This window comes from Dermatophagoides farinae, chromosome 4 (assembly GCF_024713945.1).
Source record: "Dermatophagoides farinae isolate YC_2012a chromosome 4, ASM2471394v1, whole genome shotgun sequence".
NCBI lineage: Eukaryota > Metazoa > Arthropoda > Arachnida > Sarcoptiformes > Pyroglyphidae > Dermatophagoides > Dermatophagoides farinae.
The window spans coordinates 1,087,895-1,113,974 of NC_134680.1; the positions used below are offsets into that span (position 1 = coordinate 1,087,895).

General features: G+C 29.5%; 7 protein-coding genes across 16 annotated transcripts; 1 reads left to right on the forward strand and 6 right to left on the reverse strand.

Annotated features, from left to right (window-relative positions):
* Positions 1-339: 339 nt before the first annotated feature.
* LOC142597475 (leukocyte elastase inhibitor C-like) lies at positions 340-1,955 on the reverse strand. The gene has a single exon (XM_075730423.1). The coding sequence runs from the start codon at positions 1,718-1,720 to the stop codon at positions 485-487; it is 1,236 nt and encodes a 411-aa protein (XP_075586538.1). The 5' UTR covers positions 1,721-1,955; the 3' UTR covers positions 340-484.
* Positions 1,956-2,190: 235 nt separating this feature from the next.
* On the reverse strand, positions 2,191-3,711 carry LOC124500327 (iripin-1). The gene has a single exon (XM_047064388.2). It carries the CDS (start codon positions 3,605-3,607, stop codon positions 2,324-2,326), a length of 1,284 nt encoding a protein of 427 aa, XP_046920344.2. The 5' UTR covers positions 3,608-3,711; the 3' UTR covers positions 2,191-2,323.
* A 1,518-nt stretch (positions 3,712-5,229) lies between these two features.
* LOC142597476 (intracellular coagulation inhibitor 1-like) lies at positions 5,230-5,845 on the reverse strand. Its single transcript, XM_075730424.1, has one exon. It carries the CDS (start codon positions 5,823-5,825, stop codon positions 5,466-5,468), a length of 360 nt encoding a protein of 119 aa, XP_075586539.1. The 5' UTR covers positions 5,826-5,845; the 3' UTR covers positions 5,230-5,465.
* On the reverse strand, positions 5,845-6,819 carry LOC124490372 (serpin B8). The gene has a single exon (XM_047052849.2). It carries the CDS (start codon positions 6,814-6,816, stop codon positions 5,863-5,865), a length of 954 nt encoding a protein of 317 aa, XP_046908805.2. The 5' UTR covers positions 6,817-6,819; the 3' UTR covers positions 5,845-5,862.
* Positions 6,820-6,856: 37 nt separating this feature from the next.
* On the reverse strand, positions 6,857-10,700 carry Nup107 (nuclear pore complex protein Nup107). Its single transcript, XM_047053308.2, has 3 exons — positions 10,436-10,700; positions 7,826-10,367; positions 6,857-7,752 (listed from the first exon to the last, which is right to left on the reverse strand). The coding sequence occupies exons 1-3, from the start codon at positions 10,551-10,553 to the stop codon at positions 6,969-6,971; spliced, it is 3,444 nt and encodes a 1,147-aa protein (XP_046909264.1). The 5' UTR covers positions 10,554-10,700; the 3' UTR covers positions 6,857-6,968.
* A 2,687-nt stretch (positions 10,701-13,387) lies between these two features.
* On the reverse strand, positions 13,388-17,896 carry LOC124500662 (uncharacterized). Of its 6 annotated transcripts, XM_075730425.1 has the most exons (9): positions 17,720-17,896; positions 17,495-17,656; positions 17,137-17,281; positions 16,246-16,334; positions 16,042-16,191; positions 14,888-15,109; positions 14,612-14,800; positions 14,082-14,384; positions 13,388-13,672 (listed from the first exon to the last, which is right to left on the reverse strand). In XM_075730425.1, exons 6-9 carry the CDS (start codon positions 15,100-15,102, stop codon positions 13,459-13,461), a joined length of 921 nt encoding a protein of 306 aa, XP_075586540.1. In that variant the 5' UTR covers positions 15,103-15,109; positions 16,042-16,191; positions 16,246-16,334; positions 17,137-17,281; positions 17,495-17,656; positions 17,720-17,896; the 3' UTR covers positions 13,388-13,458. The 6 variants fall into 6 exon arrangements, with proteins under 6 accessions (XP_075586540.1, XP_075586541.1, XP_046908101.1 ...); XM_075730426.1 differs by lacking the exons at positions 16,042-16,191; positions 16,246-16,334 and having other exon boundaries at positions 17,720-17,854; XM_047052145.2 differs by lacking the exons at positions 17,137-17,281; positions 17,495-17,656; positions 17,720-17,896 and adding an exon at positions 16,996-17,086 and having other exon boundaries at positions 16,042-16,163.
* Positions 17,897-18,065: 169 nt separating this feature from the next.
* LOC124489762 (potassium voltage-gated channel subfamily KQT member 1) lies at positions 18,066-25,118 on the forward strand. Of its 5 annotated transcripts, XM_075730430.1 has the most exons (5): positions 18,066-18,266; positions 18,390-19,035; positions 21,036-21,780; positions 22,207-23,796; positions 23,861-25,118. In XM_075730430.1, the coding sequence occupies exons 3-5, from the start codon at positions 21,106-21,108 to the stop codon at positions 24,866-24,868; spliced, it is 3,273 nt and encodes a 1,090-aa protein (XP_075586545.1). In that variant the 5' UTR covers positions 18,066-18,266; positions 18,390-19,035; positions 21,036-21,105; the 3' UTR covers positions 24,869-25,118. The 5 variants fall into 5 exon arrangements, with proteins under 5 accessions (XP_075586545.1, XP_075586548.1, XP_075586549.1 ...); XM_075730433.1 differs by lacking the exon at positions 21,036-21,780 and having other exon boundaries at positions 18,126-18,266; XM_075730434.1 differs by lacking the exon at positions 21,036-21,780 and having other exon boundaries at positions 18,126-18,266; positions 22,210-23,796.
* The last annotated feature ends 962 nt before the right edge of the window (positions 25,119-26,080 follow it).

Consider the following 26,080-nt stretch of genomic DNA (forward strand, 5'->3'; position numbering starts at 1 on the left):
GTAGCCAAAATTTACTCATTCATTTTTGATGATTGAATGAAAACAAAACAACAACAAAAATCCAAATGATGGTGTGGATAAGATAAACCAGTGGACATCATCATCATCATCGTGATCCAGATCAAGATTTGAAATGATCTAAAACCATTTTTTTTCACTTTACAAACCCGAAAAAAACCGGAACCGAATTTTTGTTTGTTTTTATTTCCTAACCACACTATTTAATCTTATCAAATCAAAATTTTTATTTTCGTTTGTTCGTTCGTTTTTTTTTTTTTTTTTTTTTTTTTTTTGGTTACAATTGTTGTGAATTGTCAACATAAAAGAAAAAATAGACGATGAAGAAAAAATCGTTTTTATTTTTATTATTTATTCATTGTTGTCAACATTGAATGGAAAAAAATGAAAATTTCAAAATTCAATTGTCAAATGTGAAATGTGAAAAATTTTTGTTTTCAAGATTCGATTTCATCCTCCTTTTTTTCTAAAATGTATGCACTTCACCCATCATATAGATCTGTCCGGTTTGTTTATGACGTATCAAATAATAGAATGGATGATTAAAATTATAGAATAATGGTGCAACACCGGTTGCCGAATCATCATCATCGTTATTTGCCGGCCGTTTACCATCATGTTCATCAATAATCATTCGTGATCGATGCATAACACGGGTAAGATGTGCTGGTTGTGTTGAAATCGAACCGAATTTTGCATCATTACCAAATGCATCGGTAATACCCATTTTCATTAAAATTTCTGATAATTGTTCTTCTTCATGATCAACATTTAATCGTGGTAATTCAACTGTTGAATCCATTTTATATGAAAGTTTATTAATCATTTTTTCAATATAGGAAACATTTAATGATGAACGAATATCGGAAAGATCATCATTTGGATCTCTTGGCAATATACCATAGAATGCAATTTGATCACCTTCGAATGGAAATTCAATCATATCGGCTTCAACATCCGATAAATAAGTGAAACCAAATCGACCAAATTTTCGCATAAATGTAACATTATTATAAGTAACATCATTACGACCGAAAAATGTATCGATATGGCTTTCATCTTCATAGAATGGATACATCCATTTACCATGGAAATATGTACCATCCACCAACATCATACTAATATCCGATGGTTTAGCTTTAATCATTCTTTCTATCATATTATCGGCAAATATTTTATTCAAATCATTCAAATCAACATTTGATTCAAATGATTGTGCTTGAAAATTATCCTGGATCATTTTACTATATGCATCAGTGAAACCAATACCATCTTGACCGATCAATGCATTAGCCATACGATATGTTAGACCGGTTAATGATTTAATTGAATCATAACCATCATGTACAGCTTTTGGTATCGTCGATTTATCCATTTGATCGAATTTCATTACTTTGGCAAATTGATCAGCTGTTTGACCATTAGCACCTTCATACATCATTGCCATTGATGATGCTAAACCAAATGGAGAGATGAGAACATTTTTTGGTTCAGGATATTGAGATCTTGCTTCTTCATTGGCATCTTCAGGTGGTGATGGATTCAATTGTTCTAGTACATTGATACCAAATTCATTTGATGCATGAACAAATGATGATGGAACAATTGGTTTTTCCGGTTGTTTTGGTAACATTACATTTTGACAATTGATCAATGACCATAATGATGAACAAAAAATAATACTTAAAATGATTTTTTTCATAATGATGATTATGTTGATGATTGAACAAAATAATAATTTCTAATTTTTCACATTAAAACAAAAATGATTATTACCAATACACTGAATACTGAATTGGAAACGAAATTTGCATTGAATTTTTATATCGAAACAAAATTTTTTTTGGGCTTCTCCAAAAAAAAAAAAAAAATCTTCACCAACAACAACAACTACTGTATATACTTGACCACCTTGAATTATCATCAAATTATTATTACATTGATGATGATTATGATGTGTTAGTATTAAAATCATCATCATCATCATACACCGCAAAAAAAAATAAAGATCTCGAAAAAAAATCAAAGAAAACGAGTTTACCTTGAAATTCACTTTTATAAAGTATATAAAAATTATGTGGTGGTTGTGATGGTGGTAGTATAGCCATCGTCATGGATATCCAAAATTCATACAATGATCATTTTGAAAATAGACAATGAACACATCTGTTGTTGATTAAAGAATTTTTCTTTTTATTCTTTAACAATATTTAGATTACAATCAAGAAAAAAAATTGGTGGAATTTTTTTTTGTTTTGTTTTGTTTTTTCCAAAGTTGGTGGTAGTTTGTTGTTGTTGTTTTTTTTTAAAAATCATGAATTTCACCAAGGAACAAAATCTGACCGGTTGGTAAATGTCGAATAAAATACATGAATGGATGATCAAAACGGAAAGTGTGTGATGTTTCTAATGCAGATAAAACAGCCATCTGTATATAGGTGCCGGCACCGGCTTCAGTTCCTTGTTCATTGAGAATCAATTTAGCTTTATGAATGGCATCATCAATTTTCATTGGTTTCTTATCGGTGATGCCGGAAAGATCAGCTGATTCAGTGAAAACATCCTGTAGGCCCATTGATTTTAAAATTTCCGGCAATTGATATGATGTACTGAGTTCAATTTTCGGGAAATAAACAGTTGATGACTGACCACCGGTAATTTGTCCAACAATTTCATCAACAAAAGTTGAATTGATTGATTGACGAATTTTGTCAAGATCATAATTACGTTCACGTGGCAATACACCGTAGAAAGCAATATCTTCACCTTTGTATGGCAATTGAATCAAATCAGAATTCCATTGTGGAACTTCAACATATCCATATGGACCTTGTCCATTGATATATTGAACATTTTTATATTCTTGACCATGATGACCATAGAATACACTTTGTTCTGTACGCATTGAATCAAATGGTTTAAGCCATTCACCTTTGAAATAAACGGCATTAATCAATGCAAGACCAGTATCTGCCGATGGTGGTTGTTCAAGCATACGATCAATTAAACCATGTGTTTTGTTCGATACAAATTGATTGATTCGTTCCATGACATTTTTGGATTCTTTTCGAAAATCAACCGACATTACTTGACCATCATAATATTGTTCAATAATTTTTTTATATTGATCTTTAACCGGTATTTGTTGATCAACCATCAACATATTACCCCAATCAAATTGATTACTTTGATCCGATTGTTTCATTTGATTTTGAATTTGTTTCACTGAATTGGCAACAGTTTGATATTCACCGCCATTCAATTGTTGTACACGATCATAATACAATACACGTTTAAATTGTTCGGCAGTTGATCCTTGGGTACCTTGATGTACCATTGATAACGCAACGGCAACACTGTATGGTGAGAAAAGAACATTTTCCGATGATCCATGTGATCCAGATGATGATCGATGTTGAATGACTTCTTTCAATAAATGGAAACCAAATTCATTCGAAGCTTTTGCAAATCCTTCAGCTGGTACTGGTTTGTTGTTATTATTATCACGGCTACCTGAACCAACATGAGCTGCATAAGTGGCAGTAGCGGCAACTACCATCAACACAAATGATAAGAGAAAAAATTTCATTTTCTTTGTAGTTTCGTTTAGGTTTTCTCAGATCATACAATTTTTTTTACGAATGGAAATGAACAAACCAAATCATCGGTTCGGTAGTTTTTATACATTGATTGATATCAACATTGCCATCATCATATCATTGCCATATGTAATGCTGATGGCCATGGTCATACGATCAATTGTATTGATCAATGAGATCGATCGATCGATCGATCGTCCAATCAATCATGGCCTCAATGTTTTCGTATGTGTTTATGTGTTTGTGTGTGTGTGTGTATGCCATTATGATGACGAAGCGTAATTTATTGGCCATCTTTTTGTTTCAATCATTCAAATAGAAGAAGAAATCCGATTTTATTTGATTGATATTTGATGGATTAATAGTTTGAATGGAAAATAATTTGCATCGTGTTTTTTTTTCGCAAACAAAGCAGAAAAAATTGAATCAAAAAAAAAATAAAATCTGGCTTACTATGCTATATATTTCATCAGCTGTATTCGAATGATTGAATGGTGGTTACCTAAAATCATTATCATCATCATCATAATCATCAATATCATTAGAAAGTGATAGATAAATTGTTTCTGTGTATATGGTAATTGAATTAAATTTCATTGAATTTTTTTTTTGGGTTTCCATCATTTGAACGTAGGTGTGTGTGTGTGTGGGGGGGGGGACACGATTATTATTGTACTTATCAATGTCTCTATGCTGCGATCATTCACACTTTTTAAATGCGGAGGCAATTTCCATTGTTTTGTGCATCTTGACAAAATGATGACGACCAAAAAAAAAAAACGAAAAACGAAAATTTTTTTTTTATTATTGTCTAGCAACAGATGTATGAATGTGGCCATAAGGTATAATAATGACGATCATGTTGATCATCATCATCGCAACGATGACGATGATAATGAATTCATTTTCAAACATTCGAACGAATGAAATGAAACAAAACAAAACAAAACAAAATAAAACAAAAAAAAACAAACGATGAAATATGTCCTTGGCTAGAACGAGTTTCCATAATTTTCCACAAATTTTCAAACAAAACAACATCACAGTATCATCATCATAGATGATCAACAATTGTTGCCTGGCCTGCTACTGCCTCCCCCCATCCTCCCAACTTTTCTACATAATAAATGGCCGGTCGATTGACTGACTGACTGACTTGAATGAATTGAAGGATTTTTTTCCTTTGGCTACACTTGTTGAATCTATTTTATTATATAATAGAATTCTTGCTATTTTATTCATCATATTTATATATTTAGACATAGATATTTGATCCTTGAACAGGTTTTTTTTCAGATTCGTTTGTTTGTTAAGAACAAACAACAACAACAACAACGACAAACAACAAAATATTCGTTGCTATGGACATAATTTGAATTCGAATTCTATTCTATTCAATTTCGGATTTCTGGTTCTATTTCTGGTTGCCATGCAATTTGTTGTATTTTTTTTACACGCCCGTAGAAATGAAAAGTTTTTTTTTTGCATTTTTATTTTTGGCTGATTTCGAACTTAATATTTGGATTGCATCTTGGATGGCTAACAAAACAAAATAATTTCGACATAATTTTATTCAAGGATGCACATTCGAAAGAATAATAATCTTTTACAATCTATGGAAAAAAAATAATAATGATAGATAGAATAAAAAGCTGATTCAGCTTCATTTCTTCATTTTGTTTTTTTTTTCGCTAAAAAATACGTATTTTGCGGATGTATAACAAGAAGAGAAAAAAATGATGATGATGATGATGATGATGATTGATGATGAATAAAAATTTTCAAACTAACACCAAAATCTAATCATTAAATTTTCTGTAGAAATTTATTATTTATATATTATATTGATTATAATCTTTGTACTTCACCAATGAATAGAATTTGTCCAGATTCGATATGATTAATAAAAAATATGAATGGATGATCAAATTTTAATATCGGTAATGATTGTCGTTGTTCAACAATAATATGATTAATTTTTGAATTTAAATCAAATTCTTGATTTCCTACACCATATTCATCCAATATGATTCTTGATTGATGATAAACATGATCAATCCACATAGATGACGCTGTTGATTCATCATTATTAGTTTTGTTGTCAAACAAGCCAATGGTTAGATTCGAACAATATGGATTGAATAAATCTTCAATGCCCATTGTTTGAAGATCTGCGGATAAATTTTCATATGTCCCTTCGATGTCCATACGTGGTAAGAATAGACCAAATTCTGTAGCAGATGTTTTATTCAATTTTGCAATCAAATAAGTAAAGATATAACGATGATAATGATCGATGTATTCGATTCAAATTCATTTCGATTAATCGTGGTACAATACCAATGAATGCAAGTTTATCATCAAAGAATTTAATCATAATCATATCAGCGTCCATATCTGGTAGATATAGATGTGGAAATGGCCCATCTTTAAACATATATTGTACATTCGAATATTTTTCACCATTTGAACCATGAAAAAATCCAATTCTTGTCTGTCGTTTATCAAATGGATCAAGCCATTTTGCCCGAAACGTAGCTAAATTGATCAAAGCAATAGCTTGTCTACCACCACCACCACCATCATCATCATCATCATTGATAGCCGTAAGATTGAATGTTTGTGGCAATAACTTATCATGGATAAATTGTTCAACAAATTGATTCGTAAAATCTTTCATATCATTAATTTTGACAATTTTTCCTTGAAAGTTTTCTTCAACCAATGTCGTGTAATTCGGATTGAAATCGGTATTAGAATTTATGACCATTAAATTGAGAAAATTCCACAAAACATTTGTTTCATTCATACGGGAACATATGGTTCGAATAGCATCAATAATACCATCAACATCATCAATATATGGTAATTCATATAAATGTAATACATTTTCTAATTGATATTTTGTATTGCCATCAGTTGCAGCATAAATCATTGACAATGATTTTTCCAATATGAATGGTGAAAAATAAATATTCTGTACATCATTTTTCATTGATAATCTTTGTAAAAGATCAAGACCAAATTGATTTGATGCAATTGTAAATGCTAATGCAATTGCTTCATGATTGATGGCAATGGCCGTCCATAATTGTCCGATAAAAATTATCGTCAAGATTATTGTCGTTTTGTATTTCATCATTTCACTAATCAATGGTTGGATATCAAATGAACAATGGAAATAAATAAATTGTTGCATTATTAAAAAACAAAAAGAAAAAAAAATTAACGCGTGATTATTTGAAAATGATACGCATTTTTATGATTATATTTGAAAATGAAAAACAAAATTATTATTCAATCAAACAGCAATTTGTTTGACAATTAATAAAAATATCGATAATCAATTAATCAATGATGATGATGATCAGAATCACAACCAAATGGATCGGATTTATGATCAAGAATTTTTATGGCTGATTCACGTATCAATGCAAGAAAATCGGATAATTGTTCCTGTGTAAATGTCGTATGTAAACGTTGATTTTCATCAGCAACTAAATCTGCTACACGTAAACATTGTTGATGATCACCTGAATCACGGTATACTGAATGTAATAGAAAACAGAATTGTGGTAAATAGATTCGTCGTATACCATCCATTTGTCCTGGTCGACAATTTTGCCATTCATTTCGTTTACGTTCCAATTGTTGTCGAATGACTAATTCATGTTCTTTATCCATACCCATACCAAGATGACTATTGAGTGTCATCAATAAATCTACATCATCGTCATCATGATCGGCATCTGGTTGCATTTGTTGTTGATCATTTTCAGCGATAACAAATTCTGTGGATAAAACTGATGGTGCTTCTTCATCAACAGTTGCTTCAGCAATCGAAATTGGATGACGATCATTTGTACCCATTGCTAAATGATCATGATTCATATCAATCTCTTGCATTAGATTCGAATCAACAACATCCAACCATATACCATTGGGAAAGCAAAGAAAAGCAAGTAATTTTTTCGTTGTATTTGAAGCTTGAACCACAAGTTGATTACGCCATATTTCAATTTCCTGTTCATATTGTTTTTTCCGTTGCTCATAAAGTACACGATCGGCAATACGATTAATTGGTGTTTTCGGTTTAGTTGGTTCACGTGGTTTTGTTGTATAGAGAAAATGATGCCTTTTTTTAGGTGAAAATCAATTTTAGTAAAAAAAAAAAAAAAATATAATGAACAAATCACAAATCAACTTACCATTTTTTAAATGCTTCACTAGCATCAAAATAAGATGAATGACAAAGATATTCACGTATAACATTTTCAATATCAAAACCACAATCAAAATTATTGGATGATTTCCATTCTTGATATGATTCGTTTACAATATTCGATGGTAATTTATTATATGTTTCACATGCTAAATCAATTTTTTGTTCCAATAAAAAATTTCTGATCAATGCATTTGCTTGCCATAATAATTCTAGATATTGTGGACTATCACCATCCAATAATAGCCAATCTAATGCATAAATTTTTCGAATATCATTTTCAGTAACCGTGTTCGATAATAATGTTGCCATTTTTGATTTTGTACCATCCACACTACCATTATTGTTTCTCATATTATTATCAGCTGCAAGATGGCCAAAATTAGCGAATGGTATTAATCTTGCATTCATCAATTGATATCCCGTTCGATTCAATCGAATATTTTCTATAACCAATGTAAGAATAGCCGATATATTCAATTTAGCATTTTTAGCAATTATCAAACATAAACGACGATCAGATTCATCATCAATTGTTTCCAATAATGTTGCAAATGTTCGAACCTGTTTAGTTTCAGGTAAAAAGCTTGTATAGAATGCAATCAATTCTACTAGTTTATATTCGATTAAAAATCCAATATAAATCTCTAGAATTTCTACACATAATGTTGAATGACGTTCAACATTGATAAGGTTCAATTCTTTCAAACAGATGACAATATGTGCAAACAATCGTAATAGATTTGGTTCAATAATTTTAACCATTAATTCTTCTTCCATATCTCGCAGTTTATTCCATGATGATCGTGATATTTGATCGGCAATCATTTTTGTTCGTGATTCTCGATTTGTTTGTATTGTTTTAGACCATTCATACAGATGATCAACAAGTGAATCAATATTGGCCATTATAACATCTTTAACAACGGCACGATAACATTCTTCTTCTAATCTTGTAATAAATGATGATGTTTGTAAACTAAATTGTGTTTCTAATTCACGAAAAATTTCTTCCGGTGTAAGACGATTATCCCAATAAGAATCGGGTAATTCAATATTACTTCTTGGTTGCATATCTGGTTTGGAAATATTTGTATCAATCAATAAATTTTCAAAATGTACATCAAGTGAACATTTAAAATATGCCCATAATTTATCCATCCATTTATTACATAATGGCATCAATACAGAACGATTTCCACTGAATATGGCAAATATTGCTCGTTCATAAAGATTAGTGCCATCCATTTTTGAACATTTCCATGATGAATGTTTCCATAGATCACGATATGGATTACCTTCAATTGGTGACAATTGTTTTACGGTGGATGAAAATTGTGTAGCCATCGATATTCGACTATTCGGTGATAATGATGACATTATCATTGATTGTTCTTGTTGTTCATCTGATTGATCATTTTTTTCATTATAATTTGGATCATTATGAAAAATCCAACCTTCCAATGCAGCTGATAGCCAAAAATAACCAAAACGTTCGGCAATTTCTTTTGCTTCGGGTAGCCGCCCTGATCGAATTAATTTGAAAAGATGATGAAAAAGACGATTTTCATCCTCTTTATCTAGATCATGTAATGGCTGGCCGTTTCGAATCGGTGCATCTGGATCCATTTCTGTGCACAAAATTCGGGCATTTTTTCCAGTTGACATAGACATACTACGCTGTTTAGACATTTTCAATTGATGTAATGTATTCTCCCAATATCCAGGACCATCGGAATAGAAATCCATTTTTTCCAATGATTTTCCATCTTCATCTTCATACATTGATTCAAGCCAATCGATTATGATTTGCATTTCACGTAACATTGAATTCTTTTCCATAGCACGTTCAACTAATTCTGAATCATTTAAACGGAGACGCATATCTTCTTCAATTTCCATATCCATTATTGATTGATTATTCTGTTCACCACCACCACCACCACCAGCAGCAGCAGCCAAAAGATTTCGTTGATGATCACCATTTATTACCATTGTAGCCGTGAAACGATCACCAAGTAATACTTTTAAAAGGCACCAAATATTACGTTCTAATCGTATTAATTGGCAGAATTTATTTAGATAATTTAGTTGATATTCTGAATGTTGATTCTTATTTTCCAACAATCGTTGTGTAACTAATAGATTATCTTCACATGTTTGTTGAAATTGATCCATCATTGAAAATACATTAGTGATCGAAGAATGTTGTGTTGGTGAATGTTGTAAATCTAATGGTGGTAGAAATTTTTGATTCAATTCAAAAAATGATTCAAATATTGCTAAACGAGCCATTTCATCTTCAGTAATATGTTGATCATCTAAATTATTCCTTGAATATTGTATAGTTGCATTTGTTGTCGATATATTCATCAATTTATTTGTAGATATTGGTGATTGTGATGTTATATTCATAGATTGATGATGAAAATCGGTCGATTTATTTGATTGATTTAATGTTGGTGTTTCATTGATAGCAGCCAATGATGATGAAAAATTATCATCATTGAACAAAGTACGAGATCGATCTATAGAATATGAATCGAATAAATAGAATAATGATCATTTTTTAAAATTTAGATTAAATTAAATTTACCGGCAAGCTTTGAAAATTTTGAAAAATTCCGTTGATATGCAACGGGTGAATCCATGGCAAATGATGAATCATAACCGCCCATTAATTGGGAACTATTAAAACTTGATGATTGTGACATTTTTTTTCCTACTCCGTCACTAATGATTGATTATCGACACAAAGAATTGACAAAATTCAAATAATTGAAAATGAGACCAAAAAAAAAAAAAAAATACCGTCTCTGACGAACACATGTGATCAATCAATTCGGATGATGATCACAATTGAGCGGGATAATGAGCTAACGACGATGATTAACGCCATCTGATAGCGAAATTTTGGAATTTTTTTTCTTCTGAAAAATAATTCGATTCAGTATGCGGCCTCCACACACACACATACCACTCACACTACACAACACCACCACTACCACTAATGTCACACACACACAAAGGACACGACATGTATATAAGTCATGACACAAACACTGGACACACACTTGTTGTTTAACCTTTGATTAGTTGACTAATAAAGTTCTTCTTCTCAACCGTTGCACGAACGTTACTATTCCATTTTCATCAACGAAGAGCAATAATAATGATCATTAACATCAAAGAAAAAAAATGATAAATAATCCTGATTATTTCTCAAGAAATTACAAAAGAAATCTAAATGATGCACGAACTATAAATTCTTCGGAACGAATTAATCAACGTAAAAAAAAACTATTAACTCAATGATGAAGCTAATTGGCGGAATTGTATTGTTGGCCAAAAAAAAAGGATTCCGATGAAAATAATGTTCTTAACAAAAAAAAAAGTGGGAAGAAAATTCCATTATTACGCCTCAATTTTTTTTATATTCATAATTCAAATATATTTCATTTTCATTCATTCGAAACATGAATTATTTGTGTGTGGTTCATCATCATCATCATTATCATTGAATTTTGAAGTTCATCGAATGAATTAATAAAAAAAAAATTTTGCTTTTTTGCAAAGAATCGTTTGCTTATTCCAACAATCAACCAACCAACCAATTCATTTGAATTTAAATTCATTATCATCATCATAAATCAATTATGTGCATCGATTAATTATTGATTCATCGTGGAATAATGATTAACAAAAAAAAAATCGAAAATAAAAACAATGGATGAATCAAGAAGTTTATCTGATTGAAAAAAAAACAATTTTGAATAATTTTTTTTTCGGTAATAACAATTAGATCCCGATACACATGATATAAGTCAAATGTTTCGAATTTTTTTCTCTTAATACGGGATCGTATGATCATAGTGTTTTTTTTTTGAGCCCAGAACTTTGCATTCTCTTTTTCTTTCAGCAATGAACATTGGAATCAGATTTCAATGTTAAAAAATTTTTTATTCCACTTCATATTTGTTTGTTTGAAATGATTATATTTGACGAAAGAAACATAAAACCACTAACATGTGTGTGTGTGTGTGTGTGTGGTGTCGCCAAACAGGAAAACAGAAAAAATGTAAAAAACCAGAAATGTAATGTTTACCCATATATATTATTTATATTCAGATAAGTGTATTTCAAATGTGAAATTTGAATTTTCTAAACAAACAAACAAAAATACCAAAAGAAGAATTTAAAAGTCAAAATGAACTTTAGTAATCATGTTATATATATGAACTGAGAGATAAGGATGAGCAGCACCAAAAATTGTATCGTTCGAATTTCAAACATGTATATAATACCAAAAATATGTATTTCAAAAGGCAATTTTTTTCATCGTTAACTTTTAGCAGAACAAAAAAAAATTATAATTTGAATTTGAATATATATATTGTTTGTGTATCTTGTTAAATTGTTATTGTTGTTAATGATGAATAATGATCGATTCAGATGAAAACAAAACAAAACAAAAAAATTATACCTTTACATGGAATTTATGGTTTGCCCGAAAGGTATGATGACGATGACAACAGACAATAACAAATCACTGATCCGTTTCATTAATTTGTTTGATCCATAATTGTAATTGAATTTTTTTTTCTATAGTTCGTTCATTCATTCATTTTTTCATTCGAATAAACGATGGACGAATACACAAAGAAAAAATGATGATGATGATGATGAATTTTAAAATTCATAACATTCAAAATAATATAAAAACCTTAAGGAGGTGGTGGTAATGCAACAACCAATGGAGGCAGGTTTTGGAAAATTTTCCCTGATAAAAGAATTTTGTTTTCAATACAAAAAAAAAATATCATTTCATATGAAAAAAAATAATGATAATTTCAAAATCATCCTGTGAAAAATGATCCATTTTTTCATCATCATTTCTTCTAAAGCCCGAAAGGGATAAACGATTGAAAACAGAATATTAAATGAATCAAATAGTGAAGAAAAAAAAAATTAATTTGCAAATGAATTATATGGTTATTATTATTGTATTCTTTTCTTATATATTTTTTTCATTCTCTCTAAACACACACACACACACACACACACCACTAACACACAAAGAGAAAATTCTAGGTTAAAATATCCAAATGACAATTACACTAGACACACACTATATATATATAATTTGACATTTTTATGATGATAATTTTTTTTTCGTTCATATTTTATGGAATGATAATCATCAATTACTAATATTATTATGGAAAATAAAATGTCAATAAATCAAAGAAAAATAGAGAGAGAGAGAGAGAAATAAAGAAAGAAACTAGATAATGAATTAAGAGAAAAATAAAATAAAATCAAAGTTGAATAATAATGATGAAAAACAAACAACGACAGTAACAATAACAAATTTTTCGATTTTTTTTTGTTGTTGTTGTTGTTATCAACAATGATGACGACGACTACGACGGCCATGATGAATGATGGTGATGATTTTGGTTTTTTTTTATTCTTGTATTTCTGATTCTGGTTCTCATGTGTGTGTGTGTGTGTGTGTGTGTGTGATAATGATTTCAATTTGTTCAGGTTTCTTTTTTGTTTCATTGATTAGATTCATGAATCCAATTGATGGATCAACAAAATGATTAATGATAATTATCAACGTCCTGGATTACGTCCACCTGGCCGTAAAAAATCTTGTCCCAAGCTTTCACCGCCAAGAAATGAATTTTCACAATCACCACCGGGTAAACCACTTAAACATTCCATACGTTTAATAAGTAAACGTTGGTAAGCAGCTAATGCCATTGGTTGCTTTGCTCGATTTCCATTATTATCATTTATCGATGATGATGTAATTTGATGCGGAATGCTATTGATGAAATAAAGAAAAAATTGTGATTAATAAATTATCAAAATTTCAATAAACGATAAATTCAAAAAAATAATTCATGCATCATCAAGTAGTGTGTGTGTGTGTATGTGCAACAAATATAAAAATCGATTAACGAGCAGAAAAAAAAATCAATTAATCAAATGACAAAATAGGCAGACACATAAACATAAAAAAACACAGGCCTTATGAAAATAAAAAATAAATCAAATTTGAAATTTTTTTTTCTCATGATGATCTGATCACATTGTGAAATTATTGCATACGAAAATTACGATAAAATTTATTAGTGCTTATGGTTGCATTCATCTATAATTTGTGATTGGATTTCGATCATCATCATCATCATCATAAACAACAATAAAAATAAAATCATGCCTATATTTACTCGATATTTTTAATCATCGATTCATCATCGATAATTGATGGCTTCTGCTGTTGTTGTTGTTGTTGTTCCAATAACCATGATTTATATGATGATGAATCATAAGAAGATGGATAAGAAGAAGAATAATAAGACAATCGATTGATTGGTGGTACTTGATATGAATGATACGTTGATAAACTATTACTACTACGTTTTCCTGGGGATGCTTGGGATTCCCAAATACGACGGGCATTTGATGCTGATATAAAATCCCGAAAATCGCAATTATTTGATAGGCCAGCATTGATCAGACATGAACGTTTTCTATCCATCATCATATGTTCATATCGATGATGTATTAATTGTCAACAATTGTTGTCGATAAAACACAAATGACAACAACAAAGGTGGTATACAACACAAAATGTCCATAAAAATGGACCAAAAACAAAAATAGATGAATAAATTTTTCAAATAATAAAAATAATAAAAAAAAGCCTTGTATAAAGGTCATTGAAGAGAAGAAAAAGGATAGAGAGAAAAGAACTTACCGGCTAACATATCCATTGCCATTACTATCATCCATAACACCATTATGGAACAACATAATCGGTTGTAACATAAACAAACGATCTCTGATTTTATAGAAAAATTGATCATCAAATAATGATGATTGTTGCTGTCGATTTGGTATGTTAAATAATGAATTTGTTGTTGATGGTAACAATCTTAAACGATAGCTATATCGAACGAAAAAAAAAACCAAAACGAAATGATAAAAATTTCATTCCCAAACAAAACAAAAAATTCAAATAATAATAACGTACTTGGAATTACGATACAAAGATCGTGGTAATTCATCCATATCTGATGATGGTGATTGTAACGATGATAACGATGGTGATGGTGATGATAATTGTGATGTTGATGACAATGAAGCGGAAATCGTTCCAATCATAATAGCCATAATAATCCCGTTAGATGTCCATATAAATGTCATATGGTAACCAGATTTCCGGCCGTTTGATTTATAAATAGACATTTTTGTTCTAATCGGATTTGCAAACAAAAAAAATAGGTGATGATAATTAAAAAAAGATAATGATAGATGATGACCGGAGAATTAATAATCGTTATATAAAAAAAAACAAAACAAAAAATCCAGGTGCAATATGAGGGATTTTTTTTTGTTTTGTTTTGAATCTTGGATTTGTTTGTGTGTGTGTATGTTTGTATCACTTGAAGAATATTCTTAATGAAAATAATCGGGCAATGAATTTGATGTTTTTATATTGACGACGATTATAGCGATGGAAAGGAGGAGGAATGAAACAAAATTCATATGAAATATTCTTTAACCAATCATTCAACAAGAATTCATCAAAAGATGTAAAATTATCAAGAGTATGCGCAAATTTTCTAGCTTATTTTTTATGATTATATGGTGCTGGTTATATAACCGGACGAACGGTGTGTGTGTGTGTGTGTGCGTTCGTGACAACAATGATAAAAAAAAACTTGTGATATATTATATTGATGGAAAATCAATCAATCAAGTTGCTTCAATATATTGATGAACTATTATGATTGTGATAATATAATAATAATAATAATAATGACGAATAACAGTGATGATCGACGACAATCACTAACAATATAAAATATATAATCAATGTCAAGAATCTTGAACGATACACAATGATAATAGTGGATTCAATTAATAATAATCATCATCATCATCATCACCAATAACGTCAATGGTTGGTTCGAGGCGTTGATTATGGCAACCCATTTTCGATATAAACACACAATAACGATATAACAACAAAATTATGAATCAAACTTGAACTAAAAATTGAATCAATAAATGATCTGAATAACAACCATCTGCTCATGTTATGTTGGGAATTGTTGATCATGATGATGATGATGATGATGATGAGATTCAAATCGAAGAATTTCAGAATTGTTAAATAAATACCATGCTGTGCTATTCCATATTTTAGGCTCTGTTATTGACGTTTTTTTTCATTTCGGTAACCGATTTGTGATTGAAATTCTGCAATAGCAATATGCTTCGATGTATATGGAAGAAAAGTTGATCTGTTGAATTGAAAAGAATGGAGAAAATCTTTGAGAAAAAAATTTGTCAATTTGACAAAATTGAAAAATTTTTTTTTCTTACTCTTGATCTGATTCATTTATTGTCGTCATCATAGCCATCATCATCATCGTCATTTGGAAACGTTAAATTAAAACTTTTCAATCATCGATCTATTGGAATAAATTTAGATTTTAAAAAAAATTTCAAATAGAAAAAGAATCATAAAAAAAAGAAAAAAAAGGTGCAATAGTTAGCATAAAAAGGAATTTTTCAAATTCAAATTCTGAAAGAATCTTTTCTAAAAAAAAAATTCCCATTGTAAAAAATTATTAATCTGAAACACCAGTGAATGGTTGAAATAAAGAAAACCTATCAATAATCGTTTGGCCTAAATTCAATCTCTCTGTGTGTGTGTGTGTGTGTGTGTGTGTTTGATTGATTGATTTCAATCGATTCGATTTAAGTTATTCTTGTTATTATTACACTATAATTATCATTATGATATATATTATTTACGGGTGCAGATGAAATTGAACCATTTTTTTGGTGCGAACAAAAATTTTTTTTTTGTTTTATGGCTTCATCTCTCTCTCTCTTTCTTGGTTAGTTTCTTCTGTATATACAACGATATAAATAAAAAAAAATAAGGACAGATTTCAAATTTGATGGCAATTCAATCACGATGGCAATTGATGAATTCTATGATGATGACGACAAACACTGAAAATGAAAATAAAAAGAGGAATTGATTTTTCATAGTAAAGAAAAGAATAGAAAGAATCAGGATGTAATCAAGAGAAACACGTCTCACACACACACAAACACACATACCATTCAAGAATGATGATGATGATGATGATGAAATTGAAGAATTTTTTTCTTCGGTGATGTTTTCATCCCATGGTGGTGTGTTTGTTTATTCGGCAACACACCATATACACAAAGTTTACTTATGGATAAAATTTTTATTACCTATAACAAATTTCATTTCATTATCATCAATCAAGATGATGATGATGATGATGATGATGATGAAATGAAATTGAGCCAAGTGCGATTGATAATCTTGATTATTGCATGAAAATAAAAATTCAGATGTGGAGATAGGAAAAAATTGCTGAAAATTGACCCAATAAATTCAATTATAATATGGATCATCCAACGATATTGATAATGATATTGGTTGTTGTTGTTGTTGTTGTTATTTGGGATCAATAAAAAAAATGTCATTTTTTACCATCATCATCATCATCATCGATATTTGAAGGCGGAGATAAAACATGGTATTATATTATGAAAATGAAAATTGAAATCGCCAACTGGAACGAACCTGAATAATGATGATGATTATAGAATTGAAAAGTTTTTTTCATTTGTTATTTTTTTATTATAAAGCAACGAGTTCGAAAACGTATTATAGCCATTATTATATAATGATGAGAATTGGTAACTTTTATGATGAAATCAAAATGATGAATATTCTGTGGAAATTCTTTTGTTGTAAAAAAACAAAAATTTTAATGAATAATTTTCATTCAATTCAATTTTATTTTACCTTTGGAAATTCATTGGAATTAAAATCGCGAATAAATATTTTCAAATTTCTTGTCTCAATGCTTATGGCTTTCTCTTCTCATTAATTTCAATCTTTTTGACAAATGTAAATTTGTGGTAAAACCAAAAAAAAAAATGAATCACAAAGTTTAAAATAGAAAAAAAATGAATAAATATTGATCACGTGAAACACGTGAATTTCTAAATGATTCGATTGGATTCGAATAAATCTGATTTACCACGTTTTGAAACGTATAGTAGCGCTATCTATGAGTCTGTTTGTTGAATATTCGTCAACATAAAAAAAACGATCATTTGATTTTCATCATTCGAAGGACATCATCATCATAATCGAAATGAAAAGATTAAAGGTCAATCAACTAATCTTTTAAAACATGAATGATGATGATTGGCCAGAAGAAAAAAAAATTGTCCTCCAAACGATGATGAAAATAATTAATTTCAATGATGATGATGATTTCTGACCGACTGATTGAATTCTTGGAGACGTGAAAAAAAAATAGTTGATAACCATATGAATCTGTCTGGTAAAAAAAAGGGGAAGATGTACAAATAAATGGCCCATGACGACCAACAATCAACCATTTACTTATCTTCTCTTGAATTAAGTTTTTAATTTTTTGTTTTTTTTTTTTATTTTGCTTTTTTAGAAATTAGAAACTCACATCAAATCTCCTGTCTTTCTTACCAGTTCTTTTTATCTCTCAATTTATTAATCTTCATATATTACGAAATAAAGAAACTAAATTAATCTTAATGATGTAAACATGGACAATCAACCAATCTTTTTGATCGAAGAATTTGTTTGATGGAATTTTCTTGTTTTTTTTTTGTGGCTGATTCCCCTTCGTCTGTGAGTGTGTGTGTGTATGTGTGTGTATTTAGTACGCGCATCAATTTCACTGGCAGTAAATCACCATCATTGTCACAATAATGAGAGGGAACATTTCCAAAAAATCAAGATCAAGATCAAATTTCAAAGATAATAATGATGATGATGATAATAATAATAATGTTTAGAGGCGACAACAAACAGACAAAAAAATAAACAAATCCATTCAAATGGAATGTTCGACATTCTTCATGTGTTTATTATTCAGTCATCATTTGTAAAAACATCATTGATCAATCATCCTGGATGGAATGACCATTTCGAAAATTCGATACGAAAAATCAAGAATACCGAAAACAAAAAAAAAACCGAATGTGTTCAACCTGTTGAATGTGAATATTTATGTCAACTGGGTTTTTTTTCTATTGGTTACCTTTGAATTGAATTTCACCATAGAAAAAAAGGTAATTGTTTTTTCATTGTTTATATTTCTTAATTATTCTGGTTTTTTTTCTGATCATCATCATCATCATCATCATCGATTGAAATTATCGTAATCATTATGTACATTATTTTTTTCCGATTTTTCATTCTTTGTCTTTCATTTTATGATGATGATGATAATGATGAACATTTATAATCGAGTACATATGTTTAATTGATTCGAATCCGAATCAATCATTATTATTATTATTATTATCATATGTGGATACGTGTCCATTGAATCAATCAATTTTTTTTTCTCAAAACACATGTACAATATTTACAAAACAAATTTTCATTTGTGTCTGTGTGTGTGTGTTTGTAGACAATCTTTGTTACCATTGCATCGATAATAATGATGATGATGATGATGACAACTTTTCATAATCCATCCTGTGAAGAGAACAAAAAAAAAATTCAATTTAATTTAAAAGAAAAAAAAGTTTTCAATCATTAAGATTATGTAAATTGATAACGATGTTATCATCATCCTCATCAATGAAGATATAAACACACAGTACAGACATTCAAGCACTTACAGGTGTATGAAATTCGAGAAAATTCTAATCATCATCAATAACAATCAATCAATCATCATTTGTTCATCTCATCATCATCATCGATTTTTTCCGTTTTTCTTTTTGATTCATTACTTGATTTGATCATCATTTATGGAACAAATTCTTCAATTTTTTTTCTCATTCATCAAATCCACGATGATCAGATGAATGAATAATTTTATCTTGTACAAAGATAATGTATTTTTTTATCAACATAACCCGTTCAACACCTTAATTATTATTCAATCGAAAAAAAGAAGAAAAAATTTTTCTCTATGATTATTGGCTTACTGATTTACCAACAGACACACACCTTCAATATCAAACATCGTTATCGGTTATGGTTATACATTCCAATCATCATTTTTTTTTTATTTGTTGATGACAACCACCACCACCAAGTAAACCATCATCTTCACCATCATCATCACATTATGACCCTGATGATGATGATGAATCATAATCCAGAGAAAAAAGCGATATTAGGATCGATCAGATTGAAATTTTCGAAAAAATTTAAGGAATTTGTGTCATTTAATTTTTTTTTTACCTCAACTCTTTTTTTCCGCAATCATTTTTTTTTTGGTCAAATTTTTTAAAAAAAAAATCTATTTTTGTTCAGAAAGAGACTACCTGAAAGTGTATAAAAAAAAAACACACAGAAAAATTCAACGTTTTCAAATGTTGGAATTTCCAAATTGGAAATATTTAGAAAATCACAAAAAAATATTGTGTGTTTGTTTGTTTTGTTTTGTTTTGTTTTTTTTTGGTGTTGACATTGAAAAAATTTTTAATTGTTCCCCCTCTTTCCACCACCAACAACAACGTAACGGTATGTCAATTGATTAAAACTATTCTTTGTGTGTTTTAAATGATTATAATTATCGTCGTCATCATTGTCATCTATAATAATTGTCATGTTTATCAAGTGAATAATCTTCATTCATTCATTTAATTAGAGATTATTCTCGAATTTTGATAAATTTAGAAAAATTTAATCTCTAATGTACGTGATTAAAAATAGATTGAACTTTGGGAGAGAAAACAAAATTTATCCCATCATTTTTTTTTTTTTTTGATGATTTAAGTTGATATACCTGTTGATCTTTTGTGTTGTTGTTGTTGTTGTGATGGATTGTCAAGTGTCAAGTGTAGTCAATTTGTTTTTTTTTTCATTCTAATTATAATCACCAAGTTGATCAAGCCATAATTCATTCACATTCAACGATAACAATGATGATGATGACAACAACCGTATCATTTTTCATGTAAATCGAATCAAATTAATTCATCAAACACGTAATGATCATCTAAATTTGATGGATGCATGTTATTTTTTTTTTTGTTTGTCTAAATCCCATAGGTATTTTTTTTTTGCATATAAAAAACATTGCATAAAAATTTTTTTCCCCATTCAACAGATGTTTTTACGTATATTGTGAACAATAATAAACTACCAATCAATCAATCAATTAATTGAATGTATACAAAATGCTCGAACATTTTATTAAAAAGAATATTTATATCGTTAACAATCGATTAAATCGTCGAAAATCATTAGTAGTTGAATCAATTAATAATGATGATGAAACGGTGATTATCAAAAATGATTTGGTAAAGACAAAGAAATTATGTAATGATAATGAATTTGATAATCTTGGTGAAGAAGAAGAAGAAGATTGTAATGAAGATGATAATGAAGATTTGAATAATAATGATGAAGAAGATGATGATGATACTTCCGCCGATGAAATAGCAACAACAACTAATGAAGATGGTGAAGAAGAAGAAGAAGAAGAGGAAGGTATGGAATCCCTTCCAAGCATATCGATCAATGATGATGATGATGATGATAATGATGATGAATCAACAAATGTTCAAACATCCTCATCGATGACAAAATTTGATCGAATTGAAACAGAATCAATGATTATGCAAAATTCAACAACATCTGCAACAATCGTAAACATTGGTTCTGATTATCATGAGAAAGAATCAAATAAAACAACTGATGATGATTTAACAAAGAAAACAACAAAAATTGAAATAATAACAACATCAACAAGTGATGATGATGATGATGATCATGTTGATTATGATAATCGACAACAACAACGACATCATCATGAACATCATCACCATCGTCATCATCATTATCATCATCAGGTTAGTTCATGATCAAACACACAGATAAATTTACACACACACAAACAAACAATGAATAAAAAAAAATCAGATCAAGCCAGTCAATGGTCATATGATTCGTATGTCAAATAATGATGATGATGATGATGATGATCACCATCTTGACATATTGTCTATTCGTCAAAGTCAAAGTCAAATTGAAAAAAATATTTGTTTAACAAAATTCAAATTTTTCTATTTATTTTTAGTTGATTTATAATAATTATTATTATCATCATCTCCTTTCCTCCCCTCTTCAAATCTTCGAATGACGTCATCGATTTGATTTGATCAGTCAAATCAAATCCGATATTTTTGTATGTGTGTGTGTATGTGTCTATAACAGCTTTTTTTACGGAATTTTTATTTCATTTTTTCAATGTTTTTGTTTTCTATTTTATGATATAGCAGCAGCAGCAACAACAACAAAAACAACAACGGCGACGAGGACAACCAAATCAAAATCAACATTCAAAACATAAACTATCCAGTAATAATAATCAATTCATTCAGCTTGATTCATTATCATCATCACTAAAACAACCAATAGAAATGGGTAAAAATTCATTGGGTCAATTAAATCGTAAACAACAACAACAACAACCATATAATAGTTCTCCGATCAATGTTTCAAAATTACAAAAACGAAAAAAATTAATAACAAACGACAATGATGAACATGATGATTCAATATGTATTGAAATAAATGATCATCATTCTCATTCACAAACATCACCAATATTTGATTCAAGTTTGAATGAGAATAATATGATTGATACAAAAACGATGCTTTTGACACCTAAAACAACCAAAATGATTTGCAAAAAAATGCCAAGAAATGATAAATCAGTATTTGATATTTTTGATTCACCTAATGATAAAATTGCACCGATTATGGTACCATCCAAAACAAATCAATCACCGATGAATATCAATCATAGTCCAATCGATTTTGATGCAGCTCAATCTGAAATTAATATCAACAAGAATCATCAAGAAAATCAACAATCCAATGCACTTATAACAGCACCATCAACACCAACGTTACATTTGTCGTATAAATTTCAATTGAATAACGACTCATTGAATGTAAAAAATGATTATCAACATTCACAACAACAACAACAACCATGGTCGTTTACAGGAACGAATCATCAACGGCAATCATCATTGGAGGATAGTATGACTAAAAAATCACCAATATGTACACGTATCAGTATACTTGGTAAACCGTTACCATCACGAAAAGAAGTATCATATTATCGTCAAAGATTTTTTATTTACAATATTTTACAACGGCCAAAAGGATTCTGGGCTAGCTGTTATCATCAATTTGTCATATCAATCATTGTTATTGGTTTAATATTGTTTGCAATGTCCACAGTGGAACAATATTATGAACAATCTATTCAATTTTTGCGAATATTCGACACATTTATCCTTGCATTATTGGTTCTAGAATTCTTGGCACGTGCTTGGTCATCATCATGTATTAGTCAATATCAAGGATGGTTTGGTTTATTTAGATTCTGTACATCAGCATTTCGTCTTATCGATATATTTATTATAATGTCTACTGCTGCCGTACTTTGGGTACATCAAGTTGATCCTTCCATTGCTAATCGTATTAATTGGTTACGTTTTGCTCAAGCATTTCAAATTCTTCGTATTAGTCATCGTTTTAAGCCATGGCGTATAATGGCATCGGTTATATGGAATCAACGTGATCATCTTGCTGTTGCTATCTATATGTGTACATTATCATTAATATTCATTACATTTACTGTATATTTCATTGAACATAATCAACCAGATACTGATTTTACATCTATACCTAGAACACTTTGGTGGGGTATTGTTTCATTATTAACCATTGGTTATGGTGATATGGTACCCAGTACGACAGCAGGTAAAATTGTTGCCAGTACACTATTGTTGATTTGTTTCTCATCATTCGCATTACCGGCCGGTATTCTTGGAACTGGTCTAGCATTAAAGGTATGAATGAAATAATTTAATTAATAAATTGAATTGATAATTTTCTCACTAAATTATTCACTAGGTACAAGAACAACAACGGCAAAAACATTTCAATAAACGACGTGATCCAGCCGCACGCTTAATACAATGTGCATGGCGTTGTTATGCATCATCGAAAAATTCACGATCCATTGCCACATGGAAAGCGTGTATGAAACAACGTAATAAATTAAAAAACATATCAGCATCCAATTCAAATGATAAACTATCGGAACATCAAATCGAAACCAGTAGTACGTTGGGCAGTGTTGTTGATTTAAAATGTTTACGAAATAAAATTCATAAACGATTTGGTAGTGAATCACAGGCATCATTGGTTGATTATGCAAGATCCAATACAATTGATAATAGTTTATCGAATCGATCATCACAATCACTTAGTTTAATGGTGCCAAGAAATCATTGTAAACATCGACTATTAGAACGAACAACAATACCCATCATATTGAATGATGATGATGAATATTATGATTATTATTGTGAATATTTTAATCCAGCCGAAAAAGCAATGATACGTTTCATACGATTGGTTAAATTTGAAGTGGCAAAGAAAAATTTCAAAAATGCATTCCGTCCATATGATATTAATGATGTTATTGAACAATATGCGGCTGGACATGCTGATGTTGTGGCACGTGTTAAGAATATGCATTCACGAATTAATAACATACAGAATACGTTGGGAAATGTAACGAAAATTTGTCAAGATTTATCCTATATTCAATATCATCAAATGGATCGATTAGAACGAATTATACAGGAATTGAATCAGAAATTATTGTTGGTTGATAATCACTCGGATATGAAAACACCAACAACAACAGCAGCATCACAAACAAATAAATTTCTATCTGTAAACGATAGTTTATCGTCCGATGACTCATCATTATTATCGATGAGATCCTTATCACCATCCACATCATCGTCATCATCATCACCGGAAGCAATACAATCTTCATCAACAACAATCAAAAGTCAATGTCAATCAAATGATGATGATCAAACAACAAGAGAAGCCAAAAAACAATAGTCGTTTTACCGAATAAGATAAAAAAAAAGAGATTATGATGTTTTTCAACAGAAAACCAATCAATGTGATCAACAAAAAAAAATGTCGATATTTATTCTTGTGATTTTTTTCTATTTATTCCTTGAAAAAAAAATTGGAACTGAACATATGTGAAAAAAAAATATTTTCACCATATTCAACGTTTGTATAAATAGACCAACAACAGAAAAAAAATGAAAGAAAAAAAATATTTGTTTTTTTTCACCATAAATTATTATTGAAAATTTTTAATTTTTAATCATTTATTCAATTTATAATTATAATTAAAATTAAATTATTTATCAATGAAATCAATTAATCGTTTCTGGCCAACAACAATGACCACCACCATTGGAATACGAAACAACATGTTTTTCAATGCGTAAATGATTTTGGATTTGATTGATTAAAAAAAATCAGGATTTTTTCACTTTATAGCCGTGTTGCGTTGTTGGAACAAACGAAAAACTCGTGCACGTGCTTAATATTTGAAACAGACAAATATACTATTTGGGAAAAAGGAAACGCATTTGAATATTAAATTATATATAGGTGTATTTGATATTGATATAAAGTTCTTTTTTTTGTTCCATTATCGCGATAGTATCGATTATTCAATTTGATTCGTATGGTAGAAATCTAACCTTGAACATCATCATCATCATCATCACTAATTTTTTTGTTCTTTTGGTTTTCATCAATTTCTATTCATCGTCAAGAAAAAGAAAACGAGATTCAACATGTAATGATAATGGCAAGTAAACAGTGAAAAAAAAATTGTGTCCTGATATTGTTCCATGAAGGATATCATTGTTTTGATCATTATCGTTTTTATTTTGTTTGTTTGTTTGTTTTTTTTTATGAAAACAAAACAAAACAAAAAAAAACAATGCAACGATCTTAATAGTAAGTAAATTTACTTGTCAAACAAACGAATAAAAAAAATTCATTTTCTGTTCTCATTCCTGTGTAGTATATTAGTAAGAATTGATATTCCATGAAACTTGTGAATTTCATCATCAAATCACCAACATGGATTGTGTCTTATGACCAAATCATGACATTGAAATCTGAAAGACAACAAAAAAATAATGAAATATGAAACAAATTCAAACATCTGCATTCTTTTTTTCGAACGTTATGATTTCAAAATTTCGCCTACAACATGGCTTATTTTTCATTCATTTTTCAAAT

Bases quoted from the DNA above. Each gene is read 5' to 3' on its own strand.
- LOC142597475 (XM_075730423.1), bottom strand. From the start codon at position 1,720: ATGAAAAAAATCATTTTAAGTATTATTTTTTGTTCATCATTATGGTCA.
- LOC124500327 (XM_047064388.2), bottom strand. From the start codon at position 3,607: ATGAAATTTTTTCTCTTATCATTTGTGTTGATGGTAGTTGCCGCTACT.
- LOC142597476 (XM_075730424.1), bottom strand. From the start codon at position 5,825: ATGGACATCGAAGGGACATATGAAAATTTATCCGCAGATCTTCAAACA.
- LOC124490372 (XM_047052849.2), bottom strand. From the start codon at position 6,816: ATGCAACAATTTATTTATTTCCATTGTTCATTTGATATCCAACCATTG.
- Nup107 (XM_047053308.2), bottom strand. From the start codon at position 10,553: ATGTCACAATCATCAAGTTTTAATAGTTCCCAATTAATGGGCGGTTAT. The intron at 10,368-10,435 runs GTAAATTTAATT...CATATTCTATAG, and splicing joins AAAATTTTCAAAGCTTGCCG to ATCGATCTCGTACTTTGTTC. The intron at 7,753-7,825 runs GTAAGTTGATTT...ACCTAAAAAAAG, and splicing joins AGTGAAGCATTTAAAAAATG to GCATCATTTTCTCTATACAA.
- LOC124500662 (XM_075730425.1), bottom strand. From the start codon at position 15,102: ATGTCTATTTATAAATCAAACGGCCGGAAATCTGGTTACCATATGACA. The intron at 14,385-14,611 runs GTAAGTTCTTTT...GATGATGGATAG, and splicing joins GGCAATGGATATGTTAGCCG to AAAACGTTCATGTCTGATCA. The intron at 13,673-14,081 runs GTAAATATAGGC...TTTCATCAATAG, and splicing joins TCGATGATTAAAAATATCGA to CATTCCGCATCAAATTACAT.
- LOC124489762 (XM_075730430.1), top strand. From the start codon at position 21,106: ATGCTCGAACATTTTATTAAAAAGAATATTTATATCGTTAACAATCGA. The intron at 21,781-22,206 runs GTTAGTTCATGA...TTTATGATATAG, and splicing joins ATCATCATTATCATCATCAG to CAGCAGCAGCAACAACAACA. The intron at 23,797-23,860 runs GTATGAATGAAA...ATTATTCACTAG, and splicing joins GAACTGGTCTAGCATTAAAG to GTACAAGAACAACAACGGCA.